The following is a 27,438-nucleotide window of genomic DNA, read 5'->3' as shown; positions in this document are numbered from 1 at the left end:
CACCAAAGGGGAGATTTGGATAGCCGACGTGGGGGTGATGATTCTTGAATTTGCACTTGGTAGAAGATCAAGGAGTAATAAGTGAAGAGATGAAGTTAATGATAATCGTTGTATAAACAGATAAATGTAGAAACTGAGTAGAAAAGTTCTAGGTTGAGGTATAAGTATGAATACGATCTATAAAACCCGTACATCTATATCCACGACACTGTCGGAGGAGCCCCCGTTACGACATGGGGGTTATGCGATAGCGGGGACATTTGAACCTCCAATGATCTCTTGATTTCTGGAATCTTGGAAATTCTTCTTTCTTTTCATTCTCAGTTGCTAATCTTCTCATTGCTCGCTTCAATCCCTCAATCCTTTCTTGATACACCCCTATAGAACTTTTACAAATGTGAGCAACCCCGCTGACATCATTTGGCGCATCTAACGTTACCAGCAACATGGCAACACAATCAGCTCTCCTCATTGGAGAAATCACACACGCGCGCAAGGAATGGGAGAGCCTCTCATCATTCTTGACGTTGAAGGTAAGTGATTCGTATTGCGCCGCGACCGAATCTTGCTCAATAGACAACTAGGAATTCCCCAGCGGAACCAGAGAAGAGTTCATCGCAAACTGCAAGGCTGGCAAGTATGACGATGTAGTCGTCCTCTACCGGTCCAACAGCTCCACCAAGGTAGATACCGGCCTGACCTTTCACTTCGAGTGATCCGACTGACAACGCATAGTACACCGGTCCGTTCAACGCAGAGTTGCTCGCAGTCCTGCCTAAATCTCTCAAGTACGTCTGTCACAACGGCGCAGGATATGACAACATCGATGTTGCCGCCTGCACGGAGAAGAACATCGCAGTGTCCAGCACCCCAGTTGCGGTCAACAACGCGACAGCCGACGTTGGCATTTTCCTGATGATCGGCGCTCTGCGCCAGGCTTACGTGCCTATTACTGCTCTCCGGGAAGGTAAGTGGCTAACCAGAGCGGAATGATATTCTTTCCCAGTAATCGGTGACTAACCATAATTCCTCCAACAGGAAAGTGGCAAGGCCCGATCACCGCAGGAGGAAAGCAGTACAGCACTACCCTGGGCCACGACCCCAAGGACAAGGTCCTCGGAATTCTGGGCATGGGAGGCATCGGACGGGTATGTAGCACAGACAGTAATATACCACCTGACCACAGCTAACCATGAGCAGGAAATGGCAATTCGCGCCAAGGCCTTCGGGATGAAGATCCAGTACCACAACCGGTCCCGTCTATCACCCGAGCTGGAAGCCGGCGCGACATACGTCTCATTCGACGAGTTGCTCGCCAATTCGGACGTGCTCAGCTTGAACTTGGCCTTGAACGCATCCACGCGCCACATCATTGGTGCTAATGAGTTCACCAAGATGAAGGATGGCGTCGTGATTGTTAACACGGCCCGTGGTGCGCTAATTGATGAGAAGGCGTTGGTTGCGGCACTTGACTCTGGCAAGGTATGTATTTGCTGCGTTGAACATCAACTTCCATGATGGATATGCGGCTGACTGGTGGCTGTTCTATAGGTGCGCTCTGCTGGCCTGGATGTGTATGAGTGCGAGCCGGAAATTGAGCCCGGGCTCGTTAGCAATCCTAATGTTATGTTGCTGCCGCACATTGGTACTGGCACTTATGAGACTCAGAAGGATATGGAGATTCTGGTGCTGGATAACATGCGGTCGGCTGTTGAGAAGGGTGAGCTTATTACACAGGTTCCAGAGCAGAAGAAATAGACAAAATAGGGTATATAGATATGGATTTATGAAGAATAAAATTGTTCCGTTCAATCATCAATGATCAGTTTATGAAGTATAGTTGCAACTTAAGATGTTCACCTTAGTTGATTGCACCAGTGAACCTCAAGGCTGAGATGTGGGGCAGAAATCAATGACTAAGCTCTGACATAACTCAAAAGTAATCCACCCAAAACGGCTAGCGTTAGGGCTCGCTTAGGGCCAGAGCGCCAAGAGCGAAAAAAACCGCACCAAATCTAGTGGCTCAAGCGAGAGCCGGACGACGACGAAAAGCGACAACAACTCATCACCGAGGACCATCACACCCCCCTCGCCAACTCCTTCAAGATGGTGAGTGCTGCATGTCCCTGTCATCGATAATGACCTTTCGCAATCCCATTCTCTACGAAATGCCACTTGTGTGATGCACATTCAATGTCCGATCGCCGGGTCGACTTTCGCTACATCACCAACACCCAACGACGATCCCATTGCTAACGAGCGATGCTTTTCACAGGTCCGTTACGCCGCACAGGAGATCTCGGAGGCCAAGAGCGCCCGCGCGCGCGGCTCTTACCTCCGTGTCAGCTTCAAGAACACCCGTGAGACTGCCCAGGCCGTCAACGGCATGAAGCTGTCCAAGGCCCTCACTTTCCTCGAGAACGTTACCAAGAAGACCATGGCCGTTCCCATGCGCCGCTACGCTGGCTCCACCGGTCGCACTGCTCAGGGTGAGTCGCCCTTTTGAAGAAATTTCCGGATGGATTGGAGTTTCGGATTGTGGGGAGGACGAATAGCATCGCCAATATACGACAGCCACTGGGATATGAATTGAAATGACGAGGAAAATATGAATGGATTACGAGGATGGATTTCTTGGCTTATTGGCGATGCTGTGCATTCTACAATCTGGATGAAAATTTGTGAATGGAGTCGAACATCGACTGACAATTTTCGGTTTACAGGAAAGCAGTTCGGTGTCTCCAAGGCCCGCTGGCCCGTGAAGTCCGCTGAGCACATCATCGATCTGCTCAAGAACGCCGAGGCCAACGCCGATGGCAAGGGTCTCGACACCAGCGCTCTGATCATCAAGCGCATCCAGGTCAACCAGGCTCCCAAGGGTCGCCGCCGCACTTACCGTGCTCACGGTCGTGTACGTTTTATTAATATGTACGGTTGAGTCGGTATCCAAATGCTGACCTTTTCTTTCCAGATCAACCCCTACATGACCAACCCCTGCCACATCGAGCTCATCCTCACCGAGGCTGCCGAGGAGGTCAAGAAGGCCAGCACCGACAAGCAGGTCCGCCTCTCTTCCCGCCAGCGTGGCACCCAGATCCGCCGTGCTCTCATCGAGGCATAAACGGATCGCCATAAGAAGGTGTGAGGGGACGTGTGGTTACGCAATGTGAAAAGATTTTTGCGGTGGACGGGAAGGATCGGAGTTCTGTGCATCAGCTGTGTATGTTGGAACGGACTCGATACCGGATCATACAAGATTTTAAGGTCATGCCAACACTCGGAGGAGAACCCAATAAAAAGTTTAAACGATATGGCCCAGGATGATGGAAATAGGATTCTGTACTTCCCGATCCAATCATGATACAAACGTGGTTCTTTCTCCGTGACTCTATCGAGTGATTTTTCTTTGATAGAGAGTGTTCCATTTCTGTCTTGTTTAGCTGCACACCTCTGTCGAGGTTTCGATCTTTCGGTCATATAATGTGATCTTATTTTTTCTGTTTTATATGCATTATCTGATCTATTGATCTATCGTAACGATGAGTGGATATCTCGGTGTTTGGAATTACGGGTTCACCTCTATATGCACTTGAAGGATTTTATTGGTAGATATGGAATCTTGAGGAAATCCTACCTATACCACTTTCAGTCCCCGGCAATCCTTATCTGGGAAAGGAACATGCCAAGGTCCTTAATCTATAAGCAGGGATCTAAATGCGGGGGTATAAGTACTCTGTAGTCCAAACAGAATACACTTCGAGATTCCCTCATCCAATCTACTCCATCCCTCTATATATATCACCATCAACCCAAAATGACCAGCCTATCAGACTACCGCCTCCTCTGCTTCGACGTCTACGGCACTCTAATCGACTGGGAAAGCGGCATCATCGATGCATTGGCACCAATCCTCTCGAAAAGCAGCACCCAATTCACCCGTGAACACCTTCTAACAACCTACCACCAGCTTGAGAGCACCCAACAAACCGCAACCCCGGACCTTCCATACTCAGACCTGCTAGCAGCAATCCACCCCACCCTCGCCGCGCGCCTAGGCCTCAACCCGCCAACGGACGAGGAAAGTCGCCAATTCGGCAACTCCGTCGGAACCTGGCCGGCCTTCCCAGACACCGTCGACGCCCTCCGCCGACTGTCAAAGCACTACAAGCTGGCGGTGCTGTCGAACGTGGACCGGGCTTCATTCGCCAAGTCCAATGCCGGCAGCTTGCAGGGTGTACCGTTTGATATGATCCTTACCGCGCAGGATATTGGCAGTTACAAGCCGGATCCACGGAACTTTGAGTTTATGTTGAGTGCTGTGCAGCGTGAGTTTGGGGTTGAGCCTGGACAGGTTCTGCAGACGGCGCAGAGCCAGTTCCATGATCATCAACCTGCGAGGAAGGTCGGCATTAAGTCGGTTTGGATTGAGCGGCCTGGGGCTTTGATGGGGAATTCGGCGGATCCGATCTTTGATTGGCGGTTTAAGACACTGGGGGAGATGGCAGATGCTGTTGAAGCAGAGTAGATACGATACCAAGTACTTGGTACTTCTAAATATATGGCCAATGCGTATTGAAATAATGTACCGTCTACCTACCTTCGTTCGTGGCTGAGTCACCAGGGTCAAAACATCATGGATCCCTGGGCAGGTGAGATTGATTGCCTGGAGCCTGATGGCACTCAGCTTGGCAATGCAGATTATCTGGATGCGTGCGTGGAAGGTGGCGTTGATCGCTGGGGACATTGACTTATATATATCTCACTGCTCGGTTTTATTGATCAACTAGCGAGGGCACCTATTGCTAGTTCCATACTAGTTCGAAGCAGTTGGGCCCCTACTAGGATTATTCTTTAGCAATTTGATCCCTTTCTTCCCTTTCAAAAACCCTCCCCAAAAACAAGCGACTGTGCGATCACCATGAAGCGCTTCCTGGGATCTCTGAGCAGGCGCTCAAGTGAGTGTCTCCTCTCCACGTCTCCCCGCAAATTACTGATTTGTACCTGAAAATAGGCTCCAGCGACAGTGTCGAATACAGCGAAGACTCACCAGAAGCCGTTGTCCTGCAAGCATTGGTTTGTGCTTAGTCTCGAGAGATTGAACAAGGCACACTGACATCTCCAGACTGCCTTCTGCGAATCGAATCAGAATGTGAATGCGGATGGATCTTCGCACGACGCGGTACGTGCCTCGGAGATGATAACACACCCCCTTTTCGAGACTGACAACCGATGCGCACACTCCAGCAAGGAACTGAATTCGTTTACCTCCCTCAAATCGTCGAAACTGCCGAGTCGAGCCCCAATGCCGCTAAGGAAGCGGCTTTGCGCATTCGCAAGTATCTCACCGACCCCGCCGGTACCCCGAACCACACCCAGTACAATGCGATCATGCTCATGCGCATCCTGGCCGACAACCCGGGGCACACCTTCACACGCAACTTCGATGCCAAATTCGTGACAACCGTTAAGGAGCTGCTGCGGACAGGACGCGACTGGAACGTGCAGAGCTATCTCCGCCAGTATCTGGATAGCCTCGAGCAAGAACGCGCATGGGACGAAGATCTCAAACTGCTGCTTCAGATGTGGGCGAAGGAGAAGACGAAAGCCTCTCACGGTCTGGTGAGTACATCATAGTCACCTTGCGTGCCCGCCGTCCAAGACTAACCTAGCCAGATCGACCGTTTCCCAAGGAATTCCGTCGTCCCACCGCGAGTCCCGCCTAGGTCTCGCCCTCACCAACAGCCATACGGCCTGTCCCGCGCGCCGACAAATACCCTCCCCACGCCGGTGGAACTAGCAGCCCGCATCGAGGAGGCGCGCAATTCGGCCAAGCTGCTCACGCAATTCGTCCAGTCCACGCCGCCGATAGAGCTGGAAAACAACGATCTCATCAAGGAGTTTGTTGACCGCTGCACAACCGGTTCGCGTGTTGTTCAAGGATATATCCACGCGACCAACCCGGCTCCGGACGAGGACACCTTGTTGACGCTTATTGAGACAAACGAAGAGATCTCCGTGGCGCTGTCGCAACAGCAGCGTGCCATGCTGAAGGCGCGCAAGATCAGAGGATCTTCGTCGCCCAGCTCGTCCAATTTGAATAGCCCTTCACCGACGTCGCAGGTTGTCGCGCCAGGAGTTACGAATTTCTCTCCTCCCCCCGTGGCGCCAGCTGGCATTTCAACGCGCAGCTCCGAATCCCCGGCACAGCTGCCTTCTCCGACTATGACTGGTGGTCGGCCACTTGCTTCCCATTCACTCAATTCCAATCCTGTCGGGGGATCTACGACTAATAGCCGATATGAATACAAGCCTGAGGATTTCCAGGTGCGGAACCCATTCGCGGATGACTATGCCACGAATGAATCGGAGGAGAGGAATCGTGTGCATTTTGATTCGCAGGTCCAGAGTGATCGCCGGTAGCACGTCTCTCTCTCTCTCTTTTGTCATCGCTCAGTCTTTTTCTTTTTGTTACGCTCAACTCTGGTTGTGGTTTTGTCTATTTTTACAAGCGCATAGCCTTTGGTTTTTTTTTTTCTCTTTCAGTTCTCTTTCCCTCTTTACCCATGATACCTCGCACATTGTTATCACACATATTCGTTAGCTTTTACTGCAAACACCTTCAGCAGTATTTTTGACCCACAGAAGAGGAGCGTGCGCCGTCGTTTTATACTCTAGGTACACACCTTTGAGGTAAATACATGCGGGTCTTACCCTCCGTCCTCTAGTGTTGTACAGGGTATTGTCCCTCTATCATGTGTATGTGCAAAAGATCGAATGCATTGGTAGGAAGTCATAGACAGCACCTACAAAGAGTCCAAAAAGCACAAGACGCCAATCCAAGGCTGGCTGCGTCCAGCCATTCCAATCAACTCGCCATATCAGACATGTCATCCTACAACCTATTTCACTTACCCCAACAACGAAATATCCTCTCACTGCTCAGTCTTGATAGTAACACTCTCACTAGTCTCCGCCTGAGCTCCCTGCTCAGGTAAAGGCTTCCTCGCCCACACACGTCGCCTGTATAAAAATCAGCCCACACCCACAAGAAGCAAGGAAGGGAAAACATACGCGCGCTGATAAATATGATAGCGAGGATTCTTAAGCTCCGCCCTCAGCTTCGCAACATAAACAATAACCTCCTCCTGCGACCAAGGCTGCGGCGCCCCGAATTTACACAGCAACCACATAGCCCAGCCCTCCATACCGGACATCCAATGCTGGTAGTTGACCGTGCCAGCCTCTTTGTATTTCTGGTCTCGGGCCCAGGGGCCAATGGGCCACTTGTATTCTTTCTGACGGATATCCACGAACCCAGTCTCGCGGAGAGCGTCTTGCATTGTATCGATTGTTTCTAGCGGGCGACCGGCCCGCTTGCCGCATGCGGATAGCGATGGGCCCCAGCTGCGGAGGACGCTGTCTGCTGGTAGGCTGTCGTCGTCGCATTCGATGTAGGGGCTTGCTTCTAGTTGCTCGATCCAGCCGCCTGGGGTGATGTTGCTGGTGGGGTCGGGTTAGTTATGGGAGCTGGGGATGGGGATGAAAGTGCGCTTACTCGTAGCATTGCTTGTAGACGCGTTTCCATTCTGCGTCGCTGAAGGATCCGATCATGATGCGCATGTGAATTAGGTCTTGAGGTTCGTTCCAGGTCCATTCTTCGGCGATGTTGTCGACTTCTAGGATGCAGTTTGGTGGCATCCATGTTACTGGTGGTGGGAAGAGGTCGACTCCGCGGACAGTGGCTGGGGTTTTGGTTAGTATGTTGATATGGTGAATTGGACCGGGGCTCCGGACTTACTTGTTGGGAACATGTCGGCTACATCGCTAGAAGAGGGTGAGTAGTGATCCTTTATGAAAATGAAAGGTCCACATACATGGCCCAGTTACCCAGACCTGTTCCAAGGTCGAGGATGTTTTTGGGGTCTTTAACAGGCGACCGGAAGAGCGGGTTCTCTTGGTCTGAGTCCATGACGAGGGCTACCAAGTGGCTGCAATAATCAGTTACCATTTGAACAAAGACCATATGTAAGAGAATTCCACATACCCAGCTTCGTAACAATCGAACTGCTTCTCATCCGATGGAATCCTGGCAGGAAGTAAGCAGGCAATACCTCGATTCGGAAGCCAACGCGTACAGATATTCCTTGTTGCTCAATGTTTGATATCGCCGGCCATTCTCCTCTAACCCGCGATAAAGCGAGGAGCCGATCGAAGTGGTTTCCCTGGATTGTGTGAGAGATCTCCATATAGGCACAGAGATAAGACTCACGATTGCCAGTCATCGCCGTAAACGGTCGTGATATGGGTCGTGGGATCCTAACATTGTCAGAAACATAAATCAAAGAGATAAGAAGTATACATACCACGGCGATATCATCCTCGGGCTCAGTATGTATTCTATCCATTGTAGAGTGTTTTCAGAGAAAAAGCAGAGTAGACGATCAAAGTCGAGAGCGAGAATCCGGAACCTGCTCGACGGAGCTACTGGATCGAAAAGCATTGGACCACATGGCAGGAGCACATGGCATCCCGCTCGTGCATGTCACAGGCCAGATTAGGCAATGCAATCGTCGAAAATCCGCTGCCATAGGCTTGAACTGTGGGCTGGGATGTGTGGCATTGTGGGGTGGAAATCTCTTCCGACTGATATGAGCCCTCGGATTGGATGTCGCCTGGGTACTCGCATGCGGAATTGCAAAAGTACTCTTGTCTACCAATAGGAAGAGTCAATGTAAAGTGTGTATTCTTCACGGAAATCCTGCTGAGAATTCCGCTTGGCCTAGTGAGCCCACCTCGTTGTCTCAAACGGGAATAATATCATACATATTCACTAAAATCGTCAAAAGGATATCTACCGCTCTATAGTTGATGTTGTCTATCTTCCATCTCCCCCCTATATTGTAGTATTTTACAATTTTGTCGAAGAGAGGGAATATGACGGGCATTTATGATTCGTAGCTATAGTTTCCGATACGAGAAATACGGGAATTTAGGTTAGTTGAGTTCCAATTTAGTGCAACATTAGGATATATTCTCCAAGTACCAAGATAGGCTATCAATTAGCCTATGCGGGATATCCGGCCGGATGACGCCTCAACATTTGAACTATATAGCCCAAGAACGAAACACCACCAGCACATTCCTCATTGAATAACAACGTTTCGAATTCCAAACATGTCAGACTCCCTTCCCTCCAAAATGTTCAGCATCATCCAAAAAACCGCCGCCTCTAAAACCCTCACCATAACAAATACACCCCTCCCAACTCCAAACCACGCACAGGGAGAGCACCTCATCCAAATAAAAGCCTGCAGCCCTTGCGCCGGCGAGCTCCTCTGGCCAAAGAACTTCCCTCCACCAACAGAGCGCACTCTAATCCCATGTCCAGACATGGCGGGAATCGTCATCTCAGGACCGGACGACTCGCCCTTCCAGCCCGGTGATGAAGTGTACGCACGCACAAACTATAGCCGGCCAGGAAATGCGCGCGAGTATTCCATCGCCGTTACGGATGAGCTGGCTCATAAGCCTACGGGCCTAAGCTGGGTCCAGGCTGCTGCAGTTCCTGTCTCTGCGCAGACGGCTTGGCAGATTCTTTTTGTTCATGCTCTTGGTACCGGTGCAAATGAGGGAGAGATGAGTTTTGAGGCTGCTAAAGTTGCCTGGTCTGGAAAGAGAATTCTTGTCACTGCTGCTTCTGGTGGTGTGGGCATTTGGCTCGTGCAGTTGGCCACGCTACTTGGTGCGGAGGTGGTTGGGACATGTGGCCCTCGGAATGTGGAATTTGTGAAGTCTCTTGGTGCGAAGGAGGTGCTTGATTATCAAGTTGTGGATGTGAAGGAGTGGGCTACGCAGTTACCTTCTAATAAGGTGGATGTTGTTGTTGATTGTATCGGGGGGAAGGCTCTTCAGGATGCGTGGTGGACTGTTAAGGATGATGGTGTTGTGCTGAGTATCTATCAGCCACCTCTGCAGGTCTGTCCAGAGGGTTTTAAAGGTGAAGGTGTGAAAGATGTGTTCTTTATCATGCAGCCTGTGAGGAGACAGTTAGAGGAGGTTTCGAAGTTGCTTGAGAAGGGGCTGTGTCGGGGATTGGTGGATAGCGTCTGGCCTTTTGAGCAGTATGAAGAGGCATTCAAGAGAATGGATGAGGGGCATGCGAAGGGCAAGATTGTCTTTGATCTTTCATTGAATCGCTAGGAGCTGAGGTGGACTGATGTTTCTTCAGCACTGTTGCCATACACGAGACACGAGGAAGGATGGCTCGGTCACGGGTGGTGGGAGTATATAGGGAATGTTGTTTGATTGTCTATCATTTTCCATCGAAGCATATCGCACAGAGTAAGAGACCAGTATCCAAGAGCCACTTAGGTAGGGGAAAATGCCAATCAGCTCTATAAAATACTCCGGTGTCATGATTGGTGGAATTTCGGCAAGCCGACGCTAATAACTTCAAACTTCACAATACTCCGTCTCCTGTAAGGGATTAGCTGAGGCTATTCACTCGGAGGCATTGCGTACAAGGTATTGCATATGCGAGAATGTCCAATGCTAAAGGCTTGGGCAGCAAATATCAGATGATCTTTGACTGTGACATCCTTGACAGCTCATGAACTTCCTATTTAGTTTCATCGGATCTAGTTCGATTTCCAAAGCACCAAGTGGACTACCCGGGAGAATTCTGGAATGGAATTGGAAAATCGTCCGAAGAGAACTGCCAAGTCATGTTTATTCTTCCATCTCCACGTCTTTAATCAACTTCAAGCATCCATAAAACTCCATGTCTCACCTGTCACCACCCGCCATTGGCAGCCCTGAGGTCTCCATCAACGTGAAACCCGGCGCATCCCTGTTCGGCGCGTGGAGCCAGGCTTGGAAACCCTAGCCTTAGGAACATCTCGTCTCTAGATGATCATCCAGTCGGGTTCAATATACACCCGAACCCGAGGCCATATTGCCCTGTGCTTGCCGCCAGTCTGACCAGTCCCTTCCGGTGGGGGAGCGCTGTCCCTTGAGTATATCCGATGTGTTTCAGTATGATACATCATGGATCCAGGCCTCATCGCTGTTCATGATGCCTCTGGTAAGTGGTAAGCTACTGTTTCTAGTTGATTAATGTCGCAGCTCAGGTAGACCTCCTTTTGAATATGTCCACTATATAAGCAGCGACATAGCAGCGTGGCAAGACCAGTTCAGCATGCTGGTCAGTCTTTTTTGAATTCCATTCACATTCACATTCATTTTCTCCGGTTTGAGACCGTGCAGACTCTCGTTCATCAAGTATACATTCATTCATCGGTCCGGTTTACCGATTATTTTCATTCACTTCCCGACATCCCAATTCACTAAACATGAAGTCTTTCACCCCCGCCCTGGCTTTCGCCAGTATCATCTCCTTGGTCAACGCCCATGGCTTCGTCACCAGCCCGGCAGCCCGCGAGCCCGGTACTGCAATGGGAGCCGCGTGTGGTCAGCAAGTTCTGTCCAACCAGGAGTCCGACAAGTACGGCAACATCCAAGGCGAGCTACAAGTTGCCGCCACCCAGACCGACTACAACGCCGCCGAGTGTGACATCTGGCTGTGCAAGGGCTACAAGTTCGCCGACAACCAGGCCAACATCCAGTCGTACACGGCAGGAGAGGAAGTCGCCTTCACTGTTGATATTCGCGCCCCGCACACCGGTGTGGCCAATGTCTCTGTCGTCCAGACTTCTTCCAACACTGTCATTGGCAGTCCCCTAATCTCCTGGGATGTCTATGCGTCCGTAGCCACCGGCGTCACTGCCAACGAGACCAGCTTCAGCGTCACTATCCCCGACGATCTTGGAAGCCAGTGTGCCACCGCCGGTGACTGTGTGTTGCAGTGGTACTGGTACGCAGAATCAATCGACCAGACCTACGAGTCGTGTATCGACTTCACTCTCGGTGGATCTGGTAGCTCGGCGGTTGCGTCCACCTCGTCCACCTCATCAACCTCGTCGATCTCGTCGACCTCCAGCTCTACGGTGGTTGCCGCCACTACCACCCCAACTGCTGCTGTTGTTGAAACCCCTACCACGGCCGCTGTTCAGTCTACAACGCCCTCCATCACAGTTGCTGCTCAGCCTACTACTTCCACCACCACGGTTGCGGCCCAGCCTACTACTTTCGCCACCACTGTCCGTCAATCGACTACTTCTGCTGCGGCGCAAGTCCCTACTACCAGCGCTGATGCCTCCGCTACTACCTCGGCCGTATCTATCCCCACTGGTAGTGCTGCAGATGTCCTATCCTGGATTGAGTCCTTGTTGGGCAACTTGGTGGGTAATTAAATGCGGAAGGCGCGAACCTCGGTCCACTAAAAAGCGGGCAGCGTAGTGTCGCACATCATGTTCATCTTATCTATCTGTACCTCATATGTTAGCTAGTAGCTAGATATATCGGTAATTGGATGTCGGATTTACCAGCTTCCTTCATCGTTCTGGATTTTAATGCAACGCTGTTCATAGCGATATCGGAGCGATCACCGAACATCCGACATCGCCACTTCCTGATTCACCCCATTAAACACGAGATATCAATATAAAGACAAATATTGCCCATACAGCCAAACATCTTCTAGTATTTAATACCATCAAAACAATGCCTTGTCGCCTGAATCCCACAGCAACGAGATTACTCACCCACTCTACAAGAATCCCAATCCCAAGACCAGTCTACAGACACTTCACCACAACAATGACCCAACAAACCAAAGACTGGAGCGCAAACCAATACCTCAAATTCGAAAACGAGCGCACCCAGCCCGCCCGCGATCTCCTATCGCACGTGCCCCTAACAGCCCCAAGGAGAATAATCGACCTAGGCTGCGGCCCAGGCAACTCAACAACAGTACTAGCAACCCAATACCCATCAGCAACAATAACAGGGCTAGACTCATCACCGGACATGATCAAGCGCGCAAAGAAAGTCCTCCCAGACCATGACTTCCAAATCGCAGACCTGTCCACGTACACGCCCGACCCAGCCACGCCAGTCGACCTCTTTTTCTCGAACGCGGTGTTCCACTGGCTGAAAGCGGATGACCGCATCGCGGTCATTAAACGGCTGCTACAGCCGCAGCAAGAGGGCGCGGTTTTCGCGCTCCAGGTACCGCATAATCTGAACGAGCCGTCGCATCTGCTCATGCGTGAGACTGCTGCTGAGGGTCCGTGGAAGGAGAAACTGGCTGGGGTGCAGAGAGATGGGTTTCAGTCGCCGCAGGAGCTGTATGATCTGCTGAAGCCGGTTTGTAGTCGGGTTGATGTTTTTGAGACGAGTTATTATCATTCGCTGGAGAGCCATGAGGCGATTATTGAGTGGGTTAAGGGGACGGGGTTGAGGCCGTTTTTGGAGCCGTTGGTGGATGGGGAGGAGGAGGCGTTTTTGGCGGATTATTTGAGGCGCTTGCGGGCTGCTTATCCCGTTTCGTTTGATGGGAGGGTGTTGTTGAAGTATCCGCGGTTGTTTTTGGTTGCTGTGAAGTGATTTATACTTGTGTGTATAGTATTATTACTGATTCTTTCTGATGTTGCATGGTTTTGGCAATGGTATTTGCCGGGAATTTTAGTATTCATTCTATCTAACTTGATGGAAGTCTTGAAAAAAATATGGCATGCATAGATCGATGAGACGATGGACGAGTTCACATCCGCCTTACTACCCAGTAAGTGTAGATAGAAGAGAGCACATTCCAAATAATAGCTTAGACTGTTCCCGAAGCAGCAATCTTAATGGTACCATCAGTCTTTCCAGACCGATCCAAGCTCTTGCTCTCCATCTTCTCGAGAATATCCTGACCAGAGACAACCTCTCCGAAGACAACGTGCTTACCATCCAAGTGAGGAGTTTTCACAAACTAATCCAGTCAGAACAAGACATCTCCCATCAATTTCATTTCCAACTTACAGTGATGAAGAACTGAGAACCATTGGTATTAGGTCCCGCATTTGCCATGGAGAGCAATCCACCCTTAGTATGCTTGGTCTGGAAGTTCTCATCCGCAAACTTCTCGCCGTAGATAGACTTGCCGCCCGTTCCCTGAGAAGAAAGTGAAGATTAGCTGGAGCTCAGATTTCCCTGGAGATACCGTGACTGACATTTCCACGAGTAAAGTCACCACCCTGCGCCATGAACCCGGCAATCACGCGGTGGAAAGCAGAGCCCGCATAGCCGAAGCCCTTTTCGCCTGTCGCGAGGGCGCGGAAGTTGGTCGCGGTCTTGGGGACGACGTCGTCATAAAGTTTGAACTCAATTCGGCCCCAATTCTCCACTAGTACGCGTGTTAGCGTCGCTGGGATGAGATAGGGGGGTGTACTTACCCTGGCCCTTGGGCGAGGTGTATTCGATATCGAAATAGGGGTTGGACATGATGAATTAGATGGATTAGATGATTCGGGGTAAGGTGGGAAGTATGTAGATTGTTGAGCTGGAAGGGGCGGGGTAAATAAATGCCCAGGTGAGGGGCTCGGACGAATATGCAGGAATGAGGTCATCTTATGGCTGGATTGTTCAAGTTGGACGTGTCAGGGCTTATACTTGGACATACTTGGACATCGGAGGACGTAGTTGGACATGGATTGTCCGATTCATGGGTACCTTAGATGGCTCTTATACTGTAACAACTTCAATGTCACTTTGAATGTCTTAAGACCTTGTTTACCAGCCAACATTTACTAGTGTTCTCTATGAAATTTAGGGTAAAATAAATTTATAAAGTTCATTGGATTAAGAAGGCTCTCAGACCGTCACAGTCATCTTCGCCAAGATGCTGCCGTCACAAGTAAAAATACCGAGGGGCACATGTTGACCCAAGAAAGAGAATAAGAAATTGAAGAAAAGTAAATGAGGCGGTAGTGAAAATCACGAGGAAAATGACCACGCAAAACTCCTATACCGAGCCTGTCTTCCCTCGTCGCGTCACCTCTGCATTGCCGCCGAAATCACGATCCATCTAGTCAGAATCTTTAGATGCGCCAACCATAACATCCTCATTGGCATCTTTGTCGGAGGAAGCATCGGGGGCGGCAACTTTAACATTCTTCTCAAGCTTCTGGTTAAGTCGCGAGAACTGCTTCTGCAAGGTTGAAGTCGACTTGCCCGTCTCTTTGGCGACAGCATTCCAGTCAATCTGTAAGACAACCTAGTCAGTATTGACATGCTATAGTGTGTTTAATCAGACATATCAAGATATCTGAGACACTTGCCTTCATGCTGCTAGTCTTGATACATTTCCACAAGAAGATCACGTCCTTATCAATGATAGCGAGCGAGATCCTGGCAGGGGAGGCTTTGGCAGGAGAGGCTTTGACCGGAGTTCGCTTTGCAATTCCTCCTATCTTGACCGGTTTGGTCGCCTTGGCCTTAGGGGTGGTTGACTCTTTAGCCATGTCGATAATAGCAAACTTGAAGGTGGATTGAGTAAGAGCTGTCTGAGAACAGAGCTGTGGTTGGGAATAATGTTTGGTAGATGGAGAAAGTGAGTAGTGGGAGAGAGATGAAAGGAGATTGATTGTCATTTATAGCTGGTGCTGCTGCACGTGAGTTGACCCTTTGGGCTTTCGACCAAGACCAAATGCACTCAACGACCTACTGTACCGTACTCAGTGCTTCTTTGATAATCGATTTCTCCACAAAGAACAGTTTGCGATGGAAATTGATTTAAAGCATAAGTGTCATCATACCAGACCAAAGAGGTTTGCAAAGCTTTTTCTCACGCCAAGCTGATGCTTCTAAAATGAAAATCTTTCTAGAATCTGTCTTCGAGGTCAGATCTCGGGTGACACAGCACCACTATCTTGCCTCATAACACCCCCATGTGAATATATCGAGAAGACCCACTATGCTTGAATAGTGCTTGAATAGTGCTGGAATACTCTTTCCTCTGGGTCAGGAGCATCTTGGTCAAGTCATCGAGACAAAAGGTTGCGGGGGTTTTGTATCGGAGGACAACGTCGTTGTAATCGTCAACCAAAGGCAAGGGTCATGCCCGTGCCCATTGTGCATTATTGCTAGGTATTAGCAATATTAGCCTCTAGCGTTCCTTCTCTGAGAATTGCTGATTCTACTCTTCGACAAGCGAAGATCATAGACTGGTATTGTGGTCATGCCATTGTGGGCAGTCTCATAGATATAGTCGACATTGTTGACATCGAGCACGAATAAGAGCACGAATAAGAGTGCTTCTGTGGGTATATGTTCACGGCGAGGAAACAAGTTTCAGCGTTCGGCTGGCTTACACGAACCGAATCCTCGACCGTTGACGCAAATCGGCGTATGGAACTCGGCTAATCTCCAATGTCGAGTGTCGCCAAGTATTCGTATTGTTGTTGTTCCAACCGTTTCGAGGAAGTCGTTGATGGTGTCTGGAATCTGACTCTTGATATGCCCACGGATCTGTCGAATTTGCTCTTCCATTTTCAGGGTAGGTTCTGATGCAATGCGGAAGAAGGGGGTTGGTTTACGAGGTTCGCGTTCAAGTCGAGTCCACACCGCCATGATGTCACTTTCTAAAAAGGGAATAGCGCGGCAGAAACACTTACCAAGGAAGGAAGCCATACGGAGTAGCTCTAGAAGACAAGACGTGGTAACATTCATTTTCTGCCAGATTAGGAAAGTATACTTCGTGTACTCAGCCATATTAATGACGAATACAAATTATGACAAATAACGCATCAAAAATTCCTATGCCTTGGGAGCACGACCATTAGCTGCAGCCACGAAATGGCCCCAGCTAATCAACTCCTTGCTGCAGTCGTCACGGTCGATGGCACACTCAATTAGAGTCGGTCCGTGTCGGTTCTTTTTCGCTGCTTCGATAGCCGCACGAAGCTCTCCTGTAGTGGTGGCGCGGAAACCGCGGCCATGCCCATCTTTCGCATTGAACGACTCTACGAACGCGGCATAGTCCCAGTTCTTGATGTTGTTGTAAATCCCATCATGAATCTCGACCTCAATGGTGTATCCAATGTTGTTGATGAGGAATATAGTAACGGGAATGCGCAGTCTGGTCAGTTGCGATACTTCCTGCGCTGTCATTTGGAATGACCCATCCCCGACCAGCGTGATCACTTGCCTATCGGGGTGCCCAACGGCATAGCCAAGGGATGCGGGGATGGACCATCCAATGTGACCCCATTGCATCTCAACCTCCAATCTGGTTCCTTCGGGAAGCCGCATTTTAATAGCATCGAACCAAGCATCGCCGGTATCAGCAAAGAGGGTTGTCTTCGAGGTGACGATATTCTGGATCTGCAGACACATCTCCTTTCGTGTGAGCTTTTCATTCGTATGACTGGCAGTCAGACTTGGCTCGGCTGGGCTCAACCGTTTATATTCCAGCATTGTTGCCGGGTCTTTCTTCACCAGATGTGACAGTCCAGACAGAAACTCTTTCAAGTAGACGCGAGAGTATTCTGCTCCCGGGAGCTGAACCTGGTCAACGTCGGCCGTCACGCGTATGGAATCGGTCGGCTCGCTCGTCCAGCCGACAGTGCTATAGTCGGTAAAGACTGTTCCAACGCAGACGATCACGTCGGACCAGTCCACGATGGACTCAGCACCCAGCGTGCTGGCGAGACCCCAGTAAACTCCAGCGAACTGGGGATGATTCTCCGGAAAGAATGACTTGGCACTAGGCATCACTGCCACCGCGCAGCCCAATGCTTCCGCAAAGTCTCGGAGAGCGCCCTCGGCTTTGGCAGACCTGACTTTTGGACCAACCAAGATCGTAATCTTACTTTTTTGTGACAAAAAGGTGGCTGTCTTGTGAACAGCCTCCTTCAGAACGGCAGGGTCACTATGGAGAGGCTCCAAGATGACCGACGGTGGTCCCGGGGGCGCACACGGTTGGTTGGACAAATTTGTAGGAATCTCGATGTATACAGGTTTCTTAGTACGGAGTGCTTTGCGGATGGTAAAGTCGATCAGTTTCGGCGCATCCAAGGCGCGACGAATTGAAACCGCAGCGACCGTGATCTTTTTCGCCATTTGCAACTGATACTCAAAGTCATGAGTCCCGAGCGTGTGGTGAAGTAGGTTGAAGTCACCTGAATCATTGGTGTTGGGTGAACCACTGATGAGAATGACAGGGAGGTTTTCACCATAGGCACTCCCAATGCCGTTGAAAGCTGAGAAAGCACCGACGCTGTAGGTGACGACACATGCAGCGACGCCCTTGGCTCGTGCGTAGCCTTCAGCGGCCATGGAGCAGTTCAATTCATTTGTGCAGTTGATCTCGTTTAGACTGGGTTCCTGTTGCAGTTTGTCCAACAGGATCAAGTTATAGTCACCCGGCACTACGAAGTGCCTCTCGATACCAATCTGAGCCAGTCGGGTGGCTAGATAGCTTCCGACTGTAGTCATGGTGATTTATGGTGAACAGGTTCGTGATATTGTAGAAAATAATTGAAAAATAATATGGATTGACTTGATAATAGAATTGTGCCCGCGTTCAAGGCACAGTATTTAAATCTGTTTCGCGGCACAAGCTGCCAAGTACAATGTTCTAGAGCTCCCTATTATCTCGATCTAGAACAATCGTGAATCATACATGTCATATGCTCTGACACGCATGATTAAGAGCCTGACTATACACATTGTGCTTCCGCTTATAGTTGTCTATGACGTGGTAAGGCTGAGGGATATAGCTAGCCACCGATGTAAGTGAACCTCTCCAGCACCGCCGTCAACCGCAGTTCCAAGCTGAAGCTCATTGGTATAAAGTTTCTTTGACGTCTACACGTGGTGTGATGCAGCACCGAAAACGTCTGATTCGGCCGAAGACGTTCCAAGGATAGTGAGCTATGTGGCGATTTTCGATGTACAACCTCCTATGAGAGATCTACGGCTTCATTCTCCAAGGTATTTTGGTATTAGTTTGATGGGACTGGAAATGTTTAAGATCCATATTTGTTTGTTGTATTATGGCTTTTAAACTGTGCTAGAGCATCTGGAGGCATTTATCTGGGTAGACGATATTTTTTTGGATTTGATCTTGTATATTATGAAACAACTTTTAGTTCATAAAGATCCACGAAGTAAATAGACAAGTAAATGACAGGGCTGAATCTAGTCCGCGTCAAGTTCACACTGAACTAACTCAGAGCGTCACGCTTTTCTCCACTTGACCGTTCTTTTCGAATTGACCAACGCTTGAAAGCGTTGTGTTGGCGATCGACTCAAGAGCTTGACGGGAAAAGAACGCCTGATGACCTGTAACGATAACATTGGGGAGGGTGATCAGCCGCCGGAAGGTGTGGTCTGAAACTATCTGCTCAGATAAATCGCGGAAGAACAGCGGCTTTTCGTATTCATAAACGTCCAGCGCTGCACCCCCGACATGCCCACTTTCCAGTCCGTCAAGCAGAGCGACAAAATCAATCAATGCCCCGCGGCCGGTATTGACTATGGTGACACCTGGCTTGGTGATCCGAAGAGTATCCGAGTTAAGCAGATGCCGAGTGTCTGGCGTCAAAGGACAATGTAGACAAATGACATCAGCTTGTCGAAGTAGCTCTTCCTTGCTCACGTACTTGACGCCGATGGAAACCAGCTCAGGATTCTGAACGATATCGCACGCAAGAACTTCACAACCAAGGCCGGCGCGGAAAGATCGAGCGACCAACGAGCCGATCCGACCAGCACCAACAATTCCGATCGTCCGACCGTAGAGGTCTGTACCGAGAAGGCCATTGAGTGCAAAGTTTTCCTCCCGAACGCGTAGCCAGGCTTTGTGGATTTTCCGTTCTAGACAAAGAACCAGCCCGAGTGTGTATTCCGCCACTGCATTGGGTGAATATGCAGGGACGCGCACCACCGTGATCCCCGCCTTTTTGGCAGCAGCGAGATCCACGTTGTTGAATCCCGCGCATCGGAGGGCTATCAACCGAGTGCCATGCTCCGCCAGCTTGTGAATCACATTGGCGTTGATCTGGTCGTTGACGAACACGCAGATGGCTGGGAAGCCCGAGGCCAGAAGAGCAGTCTTCTCGCTTAGACCTGCCTCGTGATAGGTGATCTCATGCTTGAATGCCTGGTTAGACTGATCCAGCGATGCCTTGTCATAGGGCTGGGCACTGAACACGGCGATTCTCATTTTAACGGCTTTTGTAATGTTCAATTGAGGTTTCGAAGGGAGTTCTCATGAGACTGCTTCATCTTTCTTGGATGCGTATCGACTTTTTTATAACCGTCTGTGTAATTGCAAGTTCAGTTCATCTACCTTGGATCTCTTCAGCCACGTCGGCCGAGACGGAACAGGATATACCGAGTAAACTCCATAGATATCAGCCATTTTGATCGACGAAAACAAAGTCAATGAGCAAGATCATGCCGTGGCAAAAATATTTGTTTCGTCATGCGTCTGTACATGACACAATTGAGAAGCTCTATGGATTCTAGAGCTTCAATTATGTGACGTGTTGACTCGTTTCACTTCAGGGGCAAGTTCGATCTACGGAGGAGGTTTGACTATAAATAGTCGCGATTGATATCATATCTAATAGTCAAATCAGAAAGCAATCAGCAAGCAATCAAAACAAAGCTCTACACACAATGCAATCCAATTCAGCCCGAAATTCTTCAAAGAAGCCTACAATTGCCATCGATCTCCATGTTAGTTTTGAAGCCTCACTTGATAAATGCATTGAACCCATACTGATTACAAAAGCCGGTCAAAATCGCCATCGTCGGCGCAGGCAATGTCGGGGCTTCTACCGCTTACGCTCTTCTTCTGAGTGGTCTCGCAGCCGAAATCGTCCTGATCGACCTTAATCGACGCAAGGCCGAAGGAGAAGTAATGGACTTGAACCATGCAGCTCCCTTCTCACACCAGACCAAGATCACACTTGGTGATCTTGAAGACTGCTCTGAGGCAGCGATTGTCATAATCACAGCTGGCGCAAACCAGAAGCCCGGACAGTCGCGGTTGGATCTCTTACGGATCAATGCCAAAATCATCGAGGACATTGTTCCAAAAGTCACGCAAATGGCCCCGTCCACCATCCTTCTTATAGCGAGTAACCCAGTCGATGTCTTGACCTTCCTGAGCTGGAAATTGTCTGGGTTCCCGCCGAGCCGCGTGATCGGGTCCGGTACCGTTCTGGACACCGCACGCTTGCGCGACACTCTAGGCCGACGATTGGATGTTGACCCGAGTAACATTCATGCAGACGTTGTTGGGGAGCATGGTGATAGCGAATTGCCAGTGTGGTCGCGGGCCAATATATCAGGTATCCCGTTGGCGGAGTTTTCCCAGCAGGCTGGTCAGGATGCAAAGGATATCATGAAACAATCATTCCAAGACACCAGGAATGCTGCTTATGAGATAATCAAGCTGAAAGGCATGACGGACTATGGTATCTCTGCTGGCTTGGTGAGGATCGTGGAGACTATACTCAGGAATGAGAACACGCTTATGACTGTGTCAACGGCTGGAACCTTTGCAGGCGTGAGTGAAATCGCGTTGAGCATGCCGAAAAAGGTAAACCGAACCGGGGCCCACCATGTTATCGACATCAAGCTGTCTGAAGAAGAAAGTCGGGAGCTGGAAAAGTCGGCACACACTATCAAATCTAGCATAGAATCTTTGAAGTCATAATGTCAGGATGCCAGAATATTTTATGAACTATGGGATCATTTTACCGTGTGGTCCCACTCTTTGACAGCCACGGGACTAGGTAATGAGTACACAAGATTGAAGCCAATCATTTGAAAGTATCTTCATTTCGCAGTCCAGTATTCTGATCGACTATACACTATTTCCAGCCTCGAGTGACGAGCGGCTCCGTGGTGGCCTCTCCCAGCGAAAGCAATATTGCCCCATCTCCATTGCGGTGAATCTAGACCGGTGGCCAGTCATCCAGTGTGGCTTTCCATTCTAGGTTGTGCCTATCTCGAATGGTACATCGTGGTCGGGCGATGTTGGTAGGTCCGGCCATATAAATCGCTGTGGTGCTTTGAGATACCTTTCCATATCCCCGTCGGATCTTCGCGTTGCTACCCATTCGCTCAAGAAGTTGCGAAACTTCGATACGTCAAGAATCAAGTTCGCGATTGACGATCCATTCAATACTTTGCACCATGTCTATATGTCGATCCCAGTAGGGGATATCCGAGAAGGAAGTATCGTTCGTGATGAGCTCGTAGAGTGTAAAGGCGACACCAGTAACATCATATCGACCTTCGTTGCCGCAGTAGTTCTGGCCTTCGGACTAGAACCTGTCTTGAGAGTTGATCATGGCAAAATTCAAGTCGCGTGTGTCTAATACAGAAAGCTGCGTTGACAGGGCTGCAGCTTTAAATTTCAGGATTCGCCAGTTCGCTGAGCCGATTGTCGAAATGTCACTCAGCTTTTGGAGAAAGTGGCCCACTTTGTATGGTGAAATGGTCGTGCACGGCCCACCCCCATACAAAAATTGTCCCCCGCAGCAATTTCTAGCCACTTGTACTGCACATTGCATTTTTACACCCCAAATGTGGTCGGTGGGTATGTGTAGAAGGGGTCGGGGACCGCGATAGTGACTGCGTTGTGTTGTGCCCGATATATAATTCTGTTAAGCATTACTCCGTAAGAATCAACTCATCTGACCCCCGCATCTTAGCGTAAATATAGTAATTAAGCACCCAGGACCAAATTTGGCAGGCCTGCTCGTTTAGAAATACGTTCATCACCTACCTTTCCAGACTAATAAAAAATCTAAGTGCACGACGACGATCCTAAGAAAGATAAGTACCAAATCAAATGGAAATGCGTCTAGCCTTCGTGCCCGGCTCGGACTTGCTATCAAGTAGGGACTGGGCAGAATTGAACCAGCGCTTGAGCTTGGCGGCATTTTTCTCCGCGGACATTTCGATCTCGACTCCCTGATCCTCGATATCATTCATGTACTGTTGCGCGTGTTCTTCTATGTCGCCCATGTGCTTTTGCGCTTGTGCTTCTATTTCCTTCATACACTCATTGGCCGTATTGTGTATCTCGGAGTTAGCGTCGTCGACCTTTTCACCCAGTCCGGCTTCATGCATTTTGCATTCGTCGAAGATCTGTTCACGACACTCGCTCACGGCTCTATCGACAATCTCGTCGACAATATGTGATTTGAGACGGCGCTCAATCATTTCATCGACATATTGTTTAAGGTGGCTCTCCATCATCCCAACATTGGCAAATCTAACTTTCTCAGACTCGGATGGCCGGTCACTGTCTACATCTTGTGGTGTGGCCAGCAGATGTTCCCGTCCTAATCGGATTAAAAGTTGGCGGATCCAGTCATCGGAAGCACCACGAAGTTCATCTTCAAGGCGCGCAAGTCTGTTACGCTTTGTGCGGCCAGGGGAGGAAGTATGCGTAAAGTACGTGGGACGGATTGAGGCCGACGGGGAGTGTGTAGTACTCGGTGTATTGACTTCCGTGGGAGAGCCTAGTGGTTCAGGGGATGTAAGGAGCAGTCTTTTTCGTCTTTCATCGTCAGGTGACATTGACCATAGGTCTAGATACTATTAATGAGCCATTGAATGACAAATTACAGACGATAAGAAGTGACAAGATACCTCTGGGCCGTTTTCCAACCGCCTGCTCAGACTGCTCAGAATACAGGGGTGGATCCACCTGCTTCACCCGGTCGGAGACCCGCTCCTCAGAATACGGGGGTGGATCGAGCAACAAACTGAAGGGCCAATCTTTCTGCACCACGCCATGCCGAGCGTAGTCAAAATGCTCTGCCTGAAGACTCCGGAGAGCACCCGAGAAAAATTCTAGCTGATTAAGTTCTTTTTCCACGAATTGTCGTTTGGAAAAGTGTAGACGAAGAGATGTAGATTGACAGATCTTCGCAAATGCGTCAAGATCTAAGTCTTCTTGATTGGCTGGACTTAAAGACTCTACCCCAGATGGACAAAGAAAACGACCAGTCTTATTGAGTATCAGACTCAGTGTTGAGACGGCCGAAAGGTTGGTCACGGGCGCCGGGAGCTTGGGGAGCAAATCAGATGAACAGAGGCCGACGTTGCTTATCCGGGCTAATTCACATTTTTCGACTATTTCTGGTGGGATATTCAACGTCAGCACCTGTGATCTGCCGCTCAAGTTAGCAAGCTCTGCCGTAAACCGAAGGGAGATAGATCCTCGGTTGGCGGTTTTATCGTGGGCAATACGAAGGCGAGCAGAACAACAAGCCTTGAAATCGGGTGTGTAAACAAGGACTGTCTTCTGCAGGACCCAGAGCGGGTTTGACGATCTGGTGGTCATTGTGCGATATTCGCTGGATTAAACAGGAAGACCCTCGAAGAATCGAGAAACCCTCCCACCCGGGCTTTCAAATAGTATTGAGCAGCCCTGACTCGCGTGAAATGTAGAATGAATGATGAAAAGAAGAAGAAGAGAAGAGCAAAGTGGTAAAGCTTTTGCGGCCTGGCCACGAGCACATGCCCAATCCGAAGTCAACAAGTGAAATCGGAGAGTCCTATGAGAACACAGGAATGGCAGGACTGGCGACAAGGACGGCAAAGAACAGTACTTCCTTTACGGGATGATGATGATGGTGATGATGGTGATGATGGTGATGAGGATGATGGTTGGTGGAGGAGAAGGTGGAGCAGGTGAAGAGATGCCCAGAGGATGGAAGAAGGGGGAGGCTGGGGAGTTTGACCACGTGATTTATCACGTGAGCAAACATTATGGATTTAGCGTCTGAACTCGTGGAGCTCGGATTTCCGTCCGATTTTTTTTCACGGCTGCCATTTTATGAGCAATAAAATTCTAGAGTATTCAAAAGGGTGTTTATTGGGTCACAATTAGGAATTCTGGTGATGGGGTGCCGACCCCAGCGACCGTGATACATCCACCCCGACAGCGAGGTGCCAAGAAGCTATGGTGGGGCATCAGATAAGCTCAGCCACAGGGGAATCTTGGAATTATTTCCCTGGTATGAAGAGTTTCTTTCATCTCAAGTCCTATTCACCAATTCATCCCATTCAATTCATTCATCATGGAGGAACATCTACGCCACAGTCTCTCAAACCATCCTCATGCCTTCCAACACTTGCATCATACTCATAGCGGTTCACCGTCACACCGGAGTGACAGAATGCCTCCACTAGCCATCAACGAAGGGACCACCACCGCCCTTGAGCATGAGCTCACCACCATTCACCAACACCGAACTGGTAGTTCCAGTGATGAAGAAAGCCTGCCGCCACGTTACACCTCTGAAAGCGATCCGTTCCAATTGGCCTCGAAGCTAAAGACCGAGGATGAGATCCGACAGATGAAGGCCAATACCTCGCGGAAACGGGATTCCACCACTGCGAACAAAGGCCGGAGAGTGGGAGACATAGTGGGAGACACTGCCCGTCTTGGAAAGCAAGCCTTCGTCACCAAGAAGCTACAGGGGTTTTACGAGTCCCAAAATGAAAACATCGAGCGCATGCTGAAACCCGTCGAGGAGCACCGACGTGCTGCCCGCGAGCTGAGCGTCGACAACCGTCTCAAGTACCGGATTGCTGTCTACGGTAGTTTTGCCGCGAACATCATTCTCTCGGTCATTCAGGTGTACGGTGCCGTTTCGTCCGGATCGCTCTCTCTGTTTACCACAATGGCCGACGCCGTCTTCGACCCCATGTCCAACATGACCCTTCTGCTGTGCAACAAGGCCGTCAATCGCGTTGATCCACGGAAGTTCCCCGCTGGAAAGGCCCGCATTGAAACCGCGGGCAACATCTGCTTCTGCTTCCTTATGACCTCGGTCTCTTTCATCATCATCGCCTTCTCTATTCGCGAACTGGCAGCGGGCTCCGAGGAAGAAACCCAGTCTTTCCACCTGCCCTCCATCATTGCCGTCGCTGTCGCCTTTGCCACCAAACTAGCCCTCTTCTTTTACTGTTGGGCCCTGCGCAACCAGGTCTCCCAGATCCGCATTCTGTGGGAGGATCACCGCAACGATCTGTTCATCAACGGGTTCGGTATTCTGACTTCCGTCGGTGGTAGTAAGCTGCGTTGGTGGATCGATCCCATGGGTGCTATCATTCTGTCCGTGCTGGTCAGTGGGCTGTGGCTGCACTCCGCCTATGGCGAGTTCCAGTTGCTCGTCGGCGTTACTGCCGACACCAAGATGCAGCAACTCATCACGTATATCGGTATGTTTATTCCCTTTCGGTTCTTCTAGCTCTTGATAAAGCATTCACTAACATCTCTTTCAGCCATGACCCACTCTCCTGTCATCACTGCCATCGACACCGTCCGTGCATACACCTCTGGCCCTCGCCTGCTGGTCGAGGTGGATGTCGTCATGGACGCGGAGGCATCCCTACGTGCTACCCACGACGTTGCTGAAGAGCTCCAGATTAAGCTGGAGTCGCTTCCCGACGTTGAGCGTGCCTATGTGCATGTTGACTACGAGACCACCCATAAGCCTGAGCATTCCGTGAAAAAGGAGCTCTAAAAAGTTTGCTTGACAATTTGGACAGCTTTAACACGAAGTCCACCCTCCTTCAATTATCTTCAAGTTCTTCAGGTCCTGTGTTATTCTATTCGGAAGAGTACGATTAGGCTGTTTCTTGTTTTATTGCGCAATGAATAAAGTTCCCCGGGAAACCATACAGTAACTGTAGAATATAGTGCCTTTCCATATCTTCTTTGGGCCCTCGTCGGCATTGGTCAGTGTCCAATGGTCTCTTTGAGGGACAGCCCGATGAACAGTTTTAATAAACCAAGCATTGACTGTCAGAATGTCGACGATTAGCAGTTACTGATAGTTCCCAAGCGACTAGGAAAAACTGGCTGTAGAGCTATTTGGGTGAGAATATGATGGAACACAGCCTGAAGTCTCCAACCATGTGATATGTGCACATGTGATTATCTCATGGGTGCTTTCCCTTTTGGTCAAAAATCGTCACCAACCGCAGTTTCCCCCATTGCCTTGAGTCACCACCCCCAGGGTATAAAACCCAACCCCCTCCCCCCTCTTCCTCTTCCTTTTTTCTTCCTTCTTCGTACCACTCTAGGTCCGCACTACACCTCGTTCCTGGAGTGGTCTTATTCTTTTGACTTTGGTCTCTGTGGATATCAGGTTAGGTTGTGGCACGAAGCATGTCCGAGGAGGTAACAATGCTCTACCAGTCACGTACTCCGACTGACCTCTGTGGATACGGACTGTCCAGCTGCTGCCCACATTGTCTTCATCTCCAACCCACTTTTTGGAACTTTTTCACGGAGATAGCCCTCTGTGTTTGTTGTTCCTTCTTTCTTTGATATGATTACTCCCGGCGGCGCGGGGGGGGGGGGGGGGGGGGGGGGGGGGGGGGGGGGGGGGGGGGGGGGGGGGGTGGGGTGGGGGGGGGGGGGGGGGGGGGGGGGGGGGGGGGGGGGGGGGGGGGGGGGGGGGGGGGGGGGGGTGGGGGGGGGGGGGGGGTGGGGGGGGGGGGGTG

The 27,438-nt window shown here is 50.0% G+C and overlaps 15 protein-coding genes across 15 annotated transcripts; 9 read left to right on the top strand and 6 right to left on the bottom strand.

Moving 5' to 3' along the window:
- Positions 1-446: 446 nt before the first annotated feature.
- Positions 447-1,758, top strand: LCP9604111_5906 (D-mandelate dehydrogenase-like dehydrogenase; the record flags this gene model as incomplete). Its single annotated transcript, XM_039073768.1, has 6 exons — positions 447-533; positions 585-683; positions 736-967; positions 1,039-1,148; positions 1,201-1,482; positions 1,552-1,758. The coding sequence occupies 6 exons, from the start codon at positions 447-449 to the stop codon at positions 1,756-1,758; spliced, it is 1,017 nt and encodes a 338-aa protein (XP_038927941.1).
- Positions 1,759-2,106: 348 nt separating this feature from the next.
- rpl17 (60S ribosomal protein uL22) lies at positions 2,107-3,121 on the top strand (the record flags this gene model as incomplete). The annotated part of the gene is made up of 4 exons (XM_039073767.1): positions 2,107-2,109; positions 2,276-2,489; positions 2,724-2,911; positions 2,972-3,121. The coding sequence occupies 4 exons, from the start codon at positions 2,107-2,109 to the stop codon at positions 3,119-3,121; spliced, it is 555 nt and encodes a 184-aa protein (XP_038927940.1).
- Positions 3,122-3,814: 693 nt separating this feature from the next.
- On the top strand, positions 3,815-4,525 carry LCP9604111_5904 (putative haloalkanoic acid dehalogenase; the record flags this gene model as incomplete). The annotated part of the gene is made up of 1 exon (XM_039073766.1): positions 3,815-4,525. One exon carries the CDS (start codon positions 3,815-3,817, stop codon positions 4,523-4,525), a length of 711 nt encoding a protein of 236 aa, XP_038927939.1.
- Positions 4,526-4,918: 393 nt separating this feature from the next.
- LCP9604111_5903 (uncharacterized protein) lies at positions 4,919-6,420 on the top strand (the record flags this gene model as incomplete). Its single annotated transcript, XM_039073765.1, has 5 exons — positions 4,919-4,955; positions 5,012-5,073; positions 5,123-5,179; positions 5,245-5,619; positions 5,674-6,420. The coding sequence occupies 5 exons, from the start codon at positions 4,919-4,921 to the stop codon at positions 6,418-6,420; spliced, it is 1,278 nt and encodes a 425-aa protein (XP_038927938.1).
- Positions 6,421-6,932: 512 nt separating this feature from the next.
- Positions 6,933-8,405, bottom strand: LCP9604111_5902 (class I SAM-dependent methyltransferase; the record flags this gene model as incomplete). The annotated part of the gene is made up of 9 exons (XM_039073764.1): positions 6,933-7,020; positions 7,072-7,500; positions 7,556-7,742; positions 7,799-7,824; positions 7,875-7,988; positions 8,045-8,086; positions 8,136-8,222; positions 8,270-8,316; positions 8,364-8,405. 9 exons carry the CDS (start codon positions 8,403-8,405, stop codon positions 6,933-6,935), a joined length of 1,062 nt encoding a protein of 353 aa, XP_038927937.1.
- Positions 8,406-9,174: 769 nt separating this feature from the next.
- LCP9604111_5901 (NADP-dependent oxidoreductase) lies at positions 9,175-10,200 on the top strand (the record flags this gene model as incomplete). Its single annotated transcript, XM_039073763.1, has 1 exon — positions 9,175-10,200. The coding sequence occupies one exon, from the start codon at positions 9,175-9,177 to the stop codon at positions 10,198-10,200; it is 1,026 nt and encodes a 341-aa protein (XP_038927936.1).
- A 1,151-nt stretch (positions 10,201-11,351) lies between these two features.
- LCP9604111_5900 (CAZyme family AA16) lies at positions 11,352-12,311 on the top strand (the record flags this gene model as incomplete). Its single annotated transcript, XM_039073762.1, has 1 exon — positions 11,352-12,311. One exon carries the CDS (start codon positions 11,352-11,354, stop codon positions 12,309-12,311), a length of 960 nt encoding a protein of 319 aa, XP_038927935.1.
- Positions 12,312-12,717: 406 nt separating this feature from the next.
- LCP9604111_5899 (uncharacterized protein) lies at positions 12,718-13,506 on the top strand (the record flags this gene model as incomplete). The annotated part of the gene is made up of 1 exon (XM_039073759.1): positions 12,718-13,506. One exon carries the CDS (start codon positions 12,718-12,720, stop codon positions 13,504-13,506), a length of 789 nt encoding a protein of 262 aa, XP_038927934.1.
- A 217-nt stretch (positions 13,507-13,723) lies between these two features.
- On the bottom strand, positions 13,724-14,388 carry LCP9604111_5898 (uncharacterized protein; the record flags this gene model as incomplete). Its single annotated transcript, XM_039073758.1, has 4 exons — positions 13,724-13,876; positions 13,927-14,058; positions 14,118-14,290; positions 14,340-14,388. The coding sequence occupies 4 exons, from the start codon at positions 14,386-14,388 to the stop codon at positions 13,724-13,726; spliced, it is 507 nt and encodes a 168-aa protein (XP_038927933.1).
- Positions 14,389-14,971: 583 nt separating this feature from the next.
- On the bottom strand, positions 14,972-15,407 carry LCP9604111_5897 (uncharacterized protein; the record flags this gene model as incomplete). Its single annotated transcript, XM_039073757.1, has 2 exons — positions 14,972-15,148; positions 15,225-15,407. The coding sequence occupies 2 exons, from the start codon at positions 15,405-15,407 to the stop codon at positions 14,972-14,974; spliced, it is 360 nt and encodes a 119-aa protein (XP_038927932.1).
- Positions 15,408-16,701: 1,294 nt separating this feature from the next.
- LCP9604111_5896 (alpha-keto acid decarboxylase family protein) lies at positions 16,702-18,381 on the bottom strand (the record flags this gene model as incomplete). Its single annotated transcript, XM_039073756.1, has 1 exon — positions 16,702-18,381. One exon carries the CDS (start codon positions 18,379-18,381, stop codon positions 16,702-16,704), a length of 1,680 nt encoding a protein of 559 aa, XP_038927931.1.
- Positions 18,382-19,117: 736 nt separating this feature from the next.
- On the bottom strand, positions 19,118-20,113 carry LCP9604111_5895 (2-hydroxyacid dehydrogenase; the record flags this gene model as incomplete). Its single annotated transcript, XM_039073755.1, has 1 exon — positions 19,118-20,113. The coding sequence occupies one exon, from the start codon at positions 20,111-20,113 to the stop codon at positions 19,118-19,120; it is 996 nt and encodes a 331-aa protein (XP_038927930.1).
- Positions 20,114-20,571: 458 nt separating this feature from the next.
- LCP9604111_5894 (L-lactate dehydrogenase) lies at positions 20,572-21,616 on the top strand (the record flags this gene model as incomplete). Its single annotated transcript, XM_039073754.1, has 2 exons — positions 20,572-20,631; positions 20,687-21,616. The coding sequence occupies 2 exons, from the start codon at positions 20,572-20,574 to the stop codon at positions 21,614-21,616; spliced, it is 990 nt and encodes a 329-aa protein (XP_038927929.1).
- A 1,139-nt stretch (positions 21,617-22,755) lies between these two features.
- Positions 22,756-24,262, bottom strand: LCP9604111_5893 (uncharacterized protein; the record flags this gene model as incomplete). Its single annotated transcript, XM_039073753.1, has 2 exons — positions 22,756-23,504; positions 23,566-24,262. The coding sequence occupies 2 exons, from the start codon at positions 24,260-24,262 to the stop codon at positions 22,756-22,758; spliced, it is 1,446 nt and encodes a 481-aa protein (XP_038927928.1).
- A 739-nt stretch (positions 24,263-25,001) lies between these two features.
- On the top strand, positions 25,002-26,453 carry LCP9604111_5892 (cation diffusion facilitator family transporter; the record flags this gene model as incomplete). Its single annotated transcript, XM_039073752.1, has 2 exons — positions 25,002-26,148; positions 26,212-26,453. The coding sequence occupies 2 exons, from the start codon at positions 25,002-25,004 to the stop codon at positions 26,451-26,453; spliced, it is 1,389 nt and encodes a 462-aa protein (XP_038927927.1).
- Between the last annotated feature and the right edge of the window lie 985 nt (positions 26,454-27,438).

This window comes from Penicillium roqueforti (genome assembly GCF_015533775.1).
Source record: "Penicillium roqueforti strain LCP96 04111 chromosome Unknown scaffold_15, whole genome shotgun sequence".
Lineage (NCBI taxonomy): Eukaryota > Fungi > Ascomycota > Eurotiomycetes > Eurotiales > Aspergillaceae > Penicillium > Penicillium roqueforti.
This window is presented reverse-complemented; position numbering and strand designations above follow the sequence as displayed.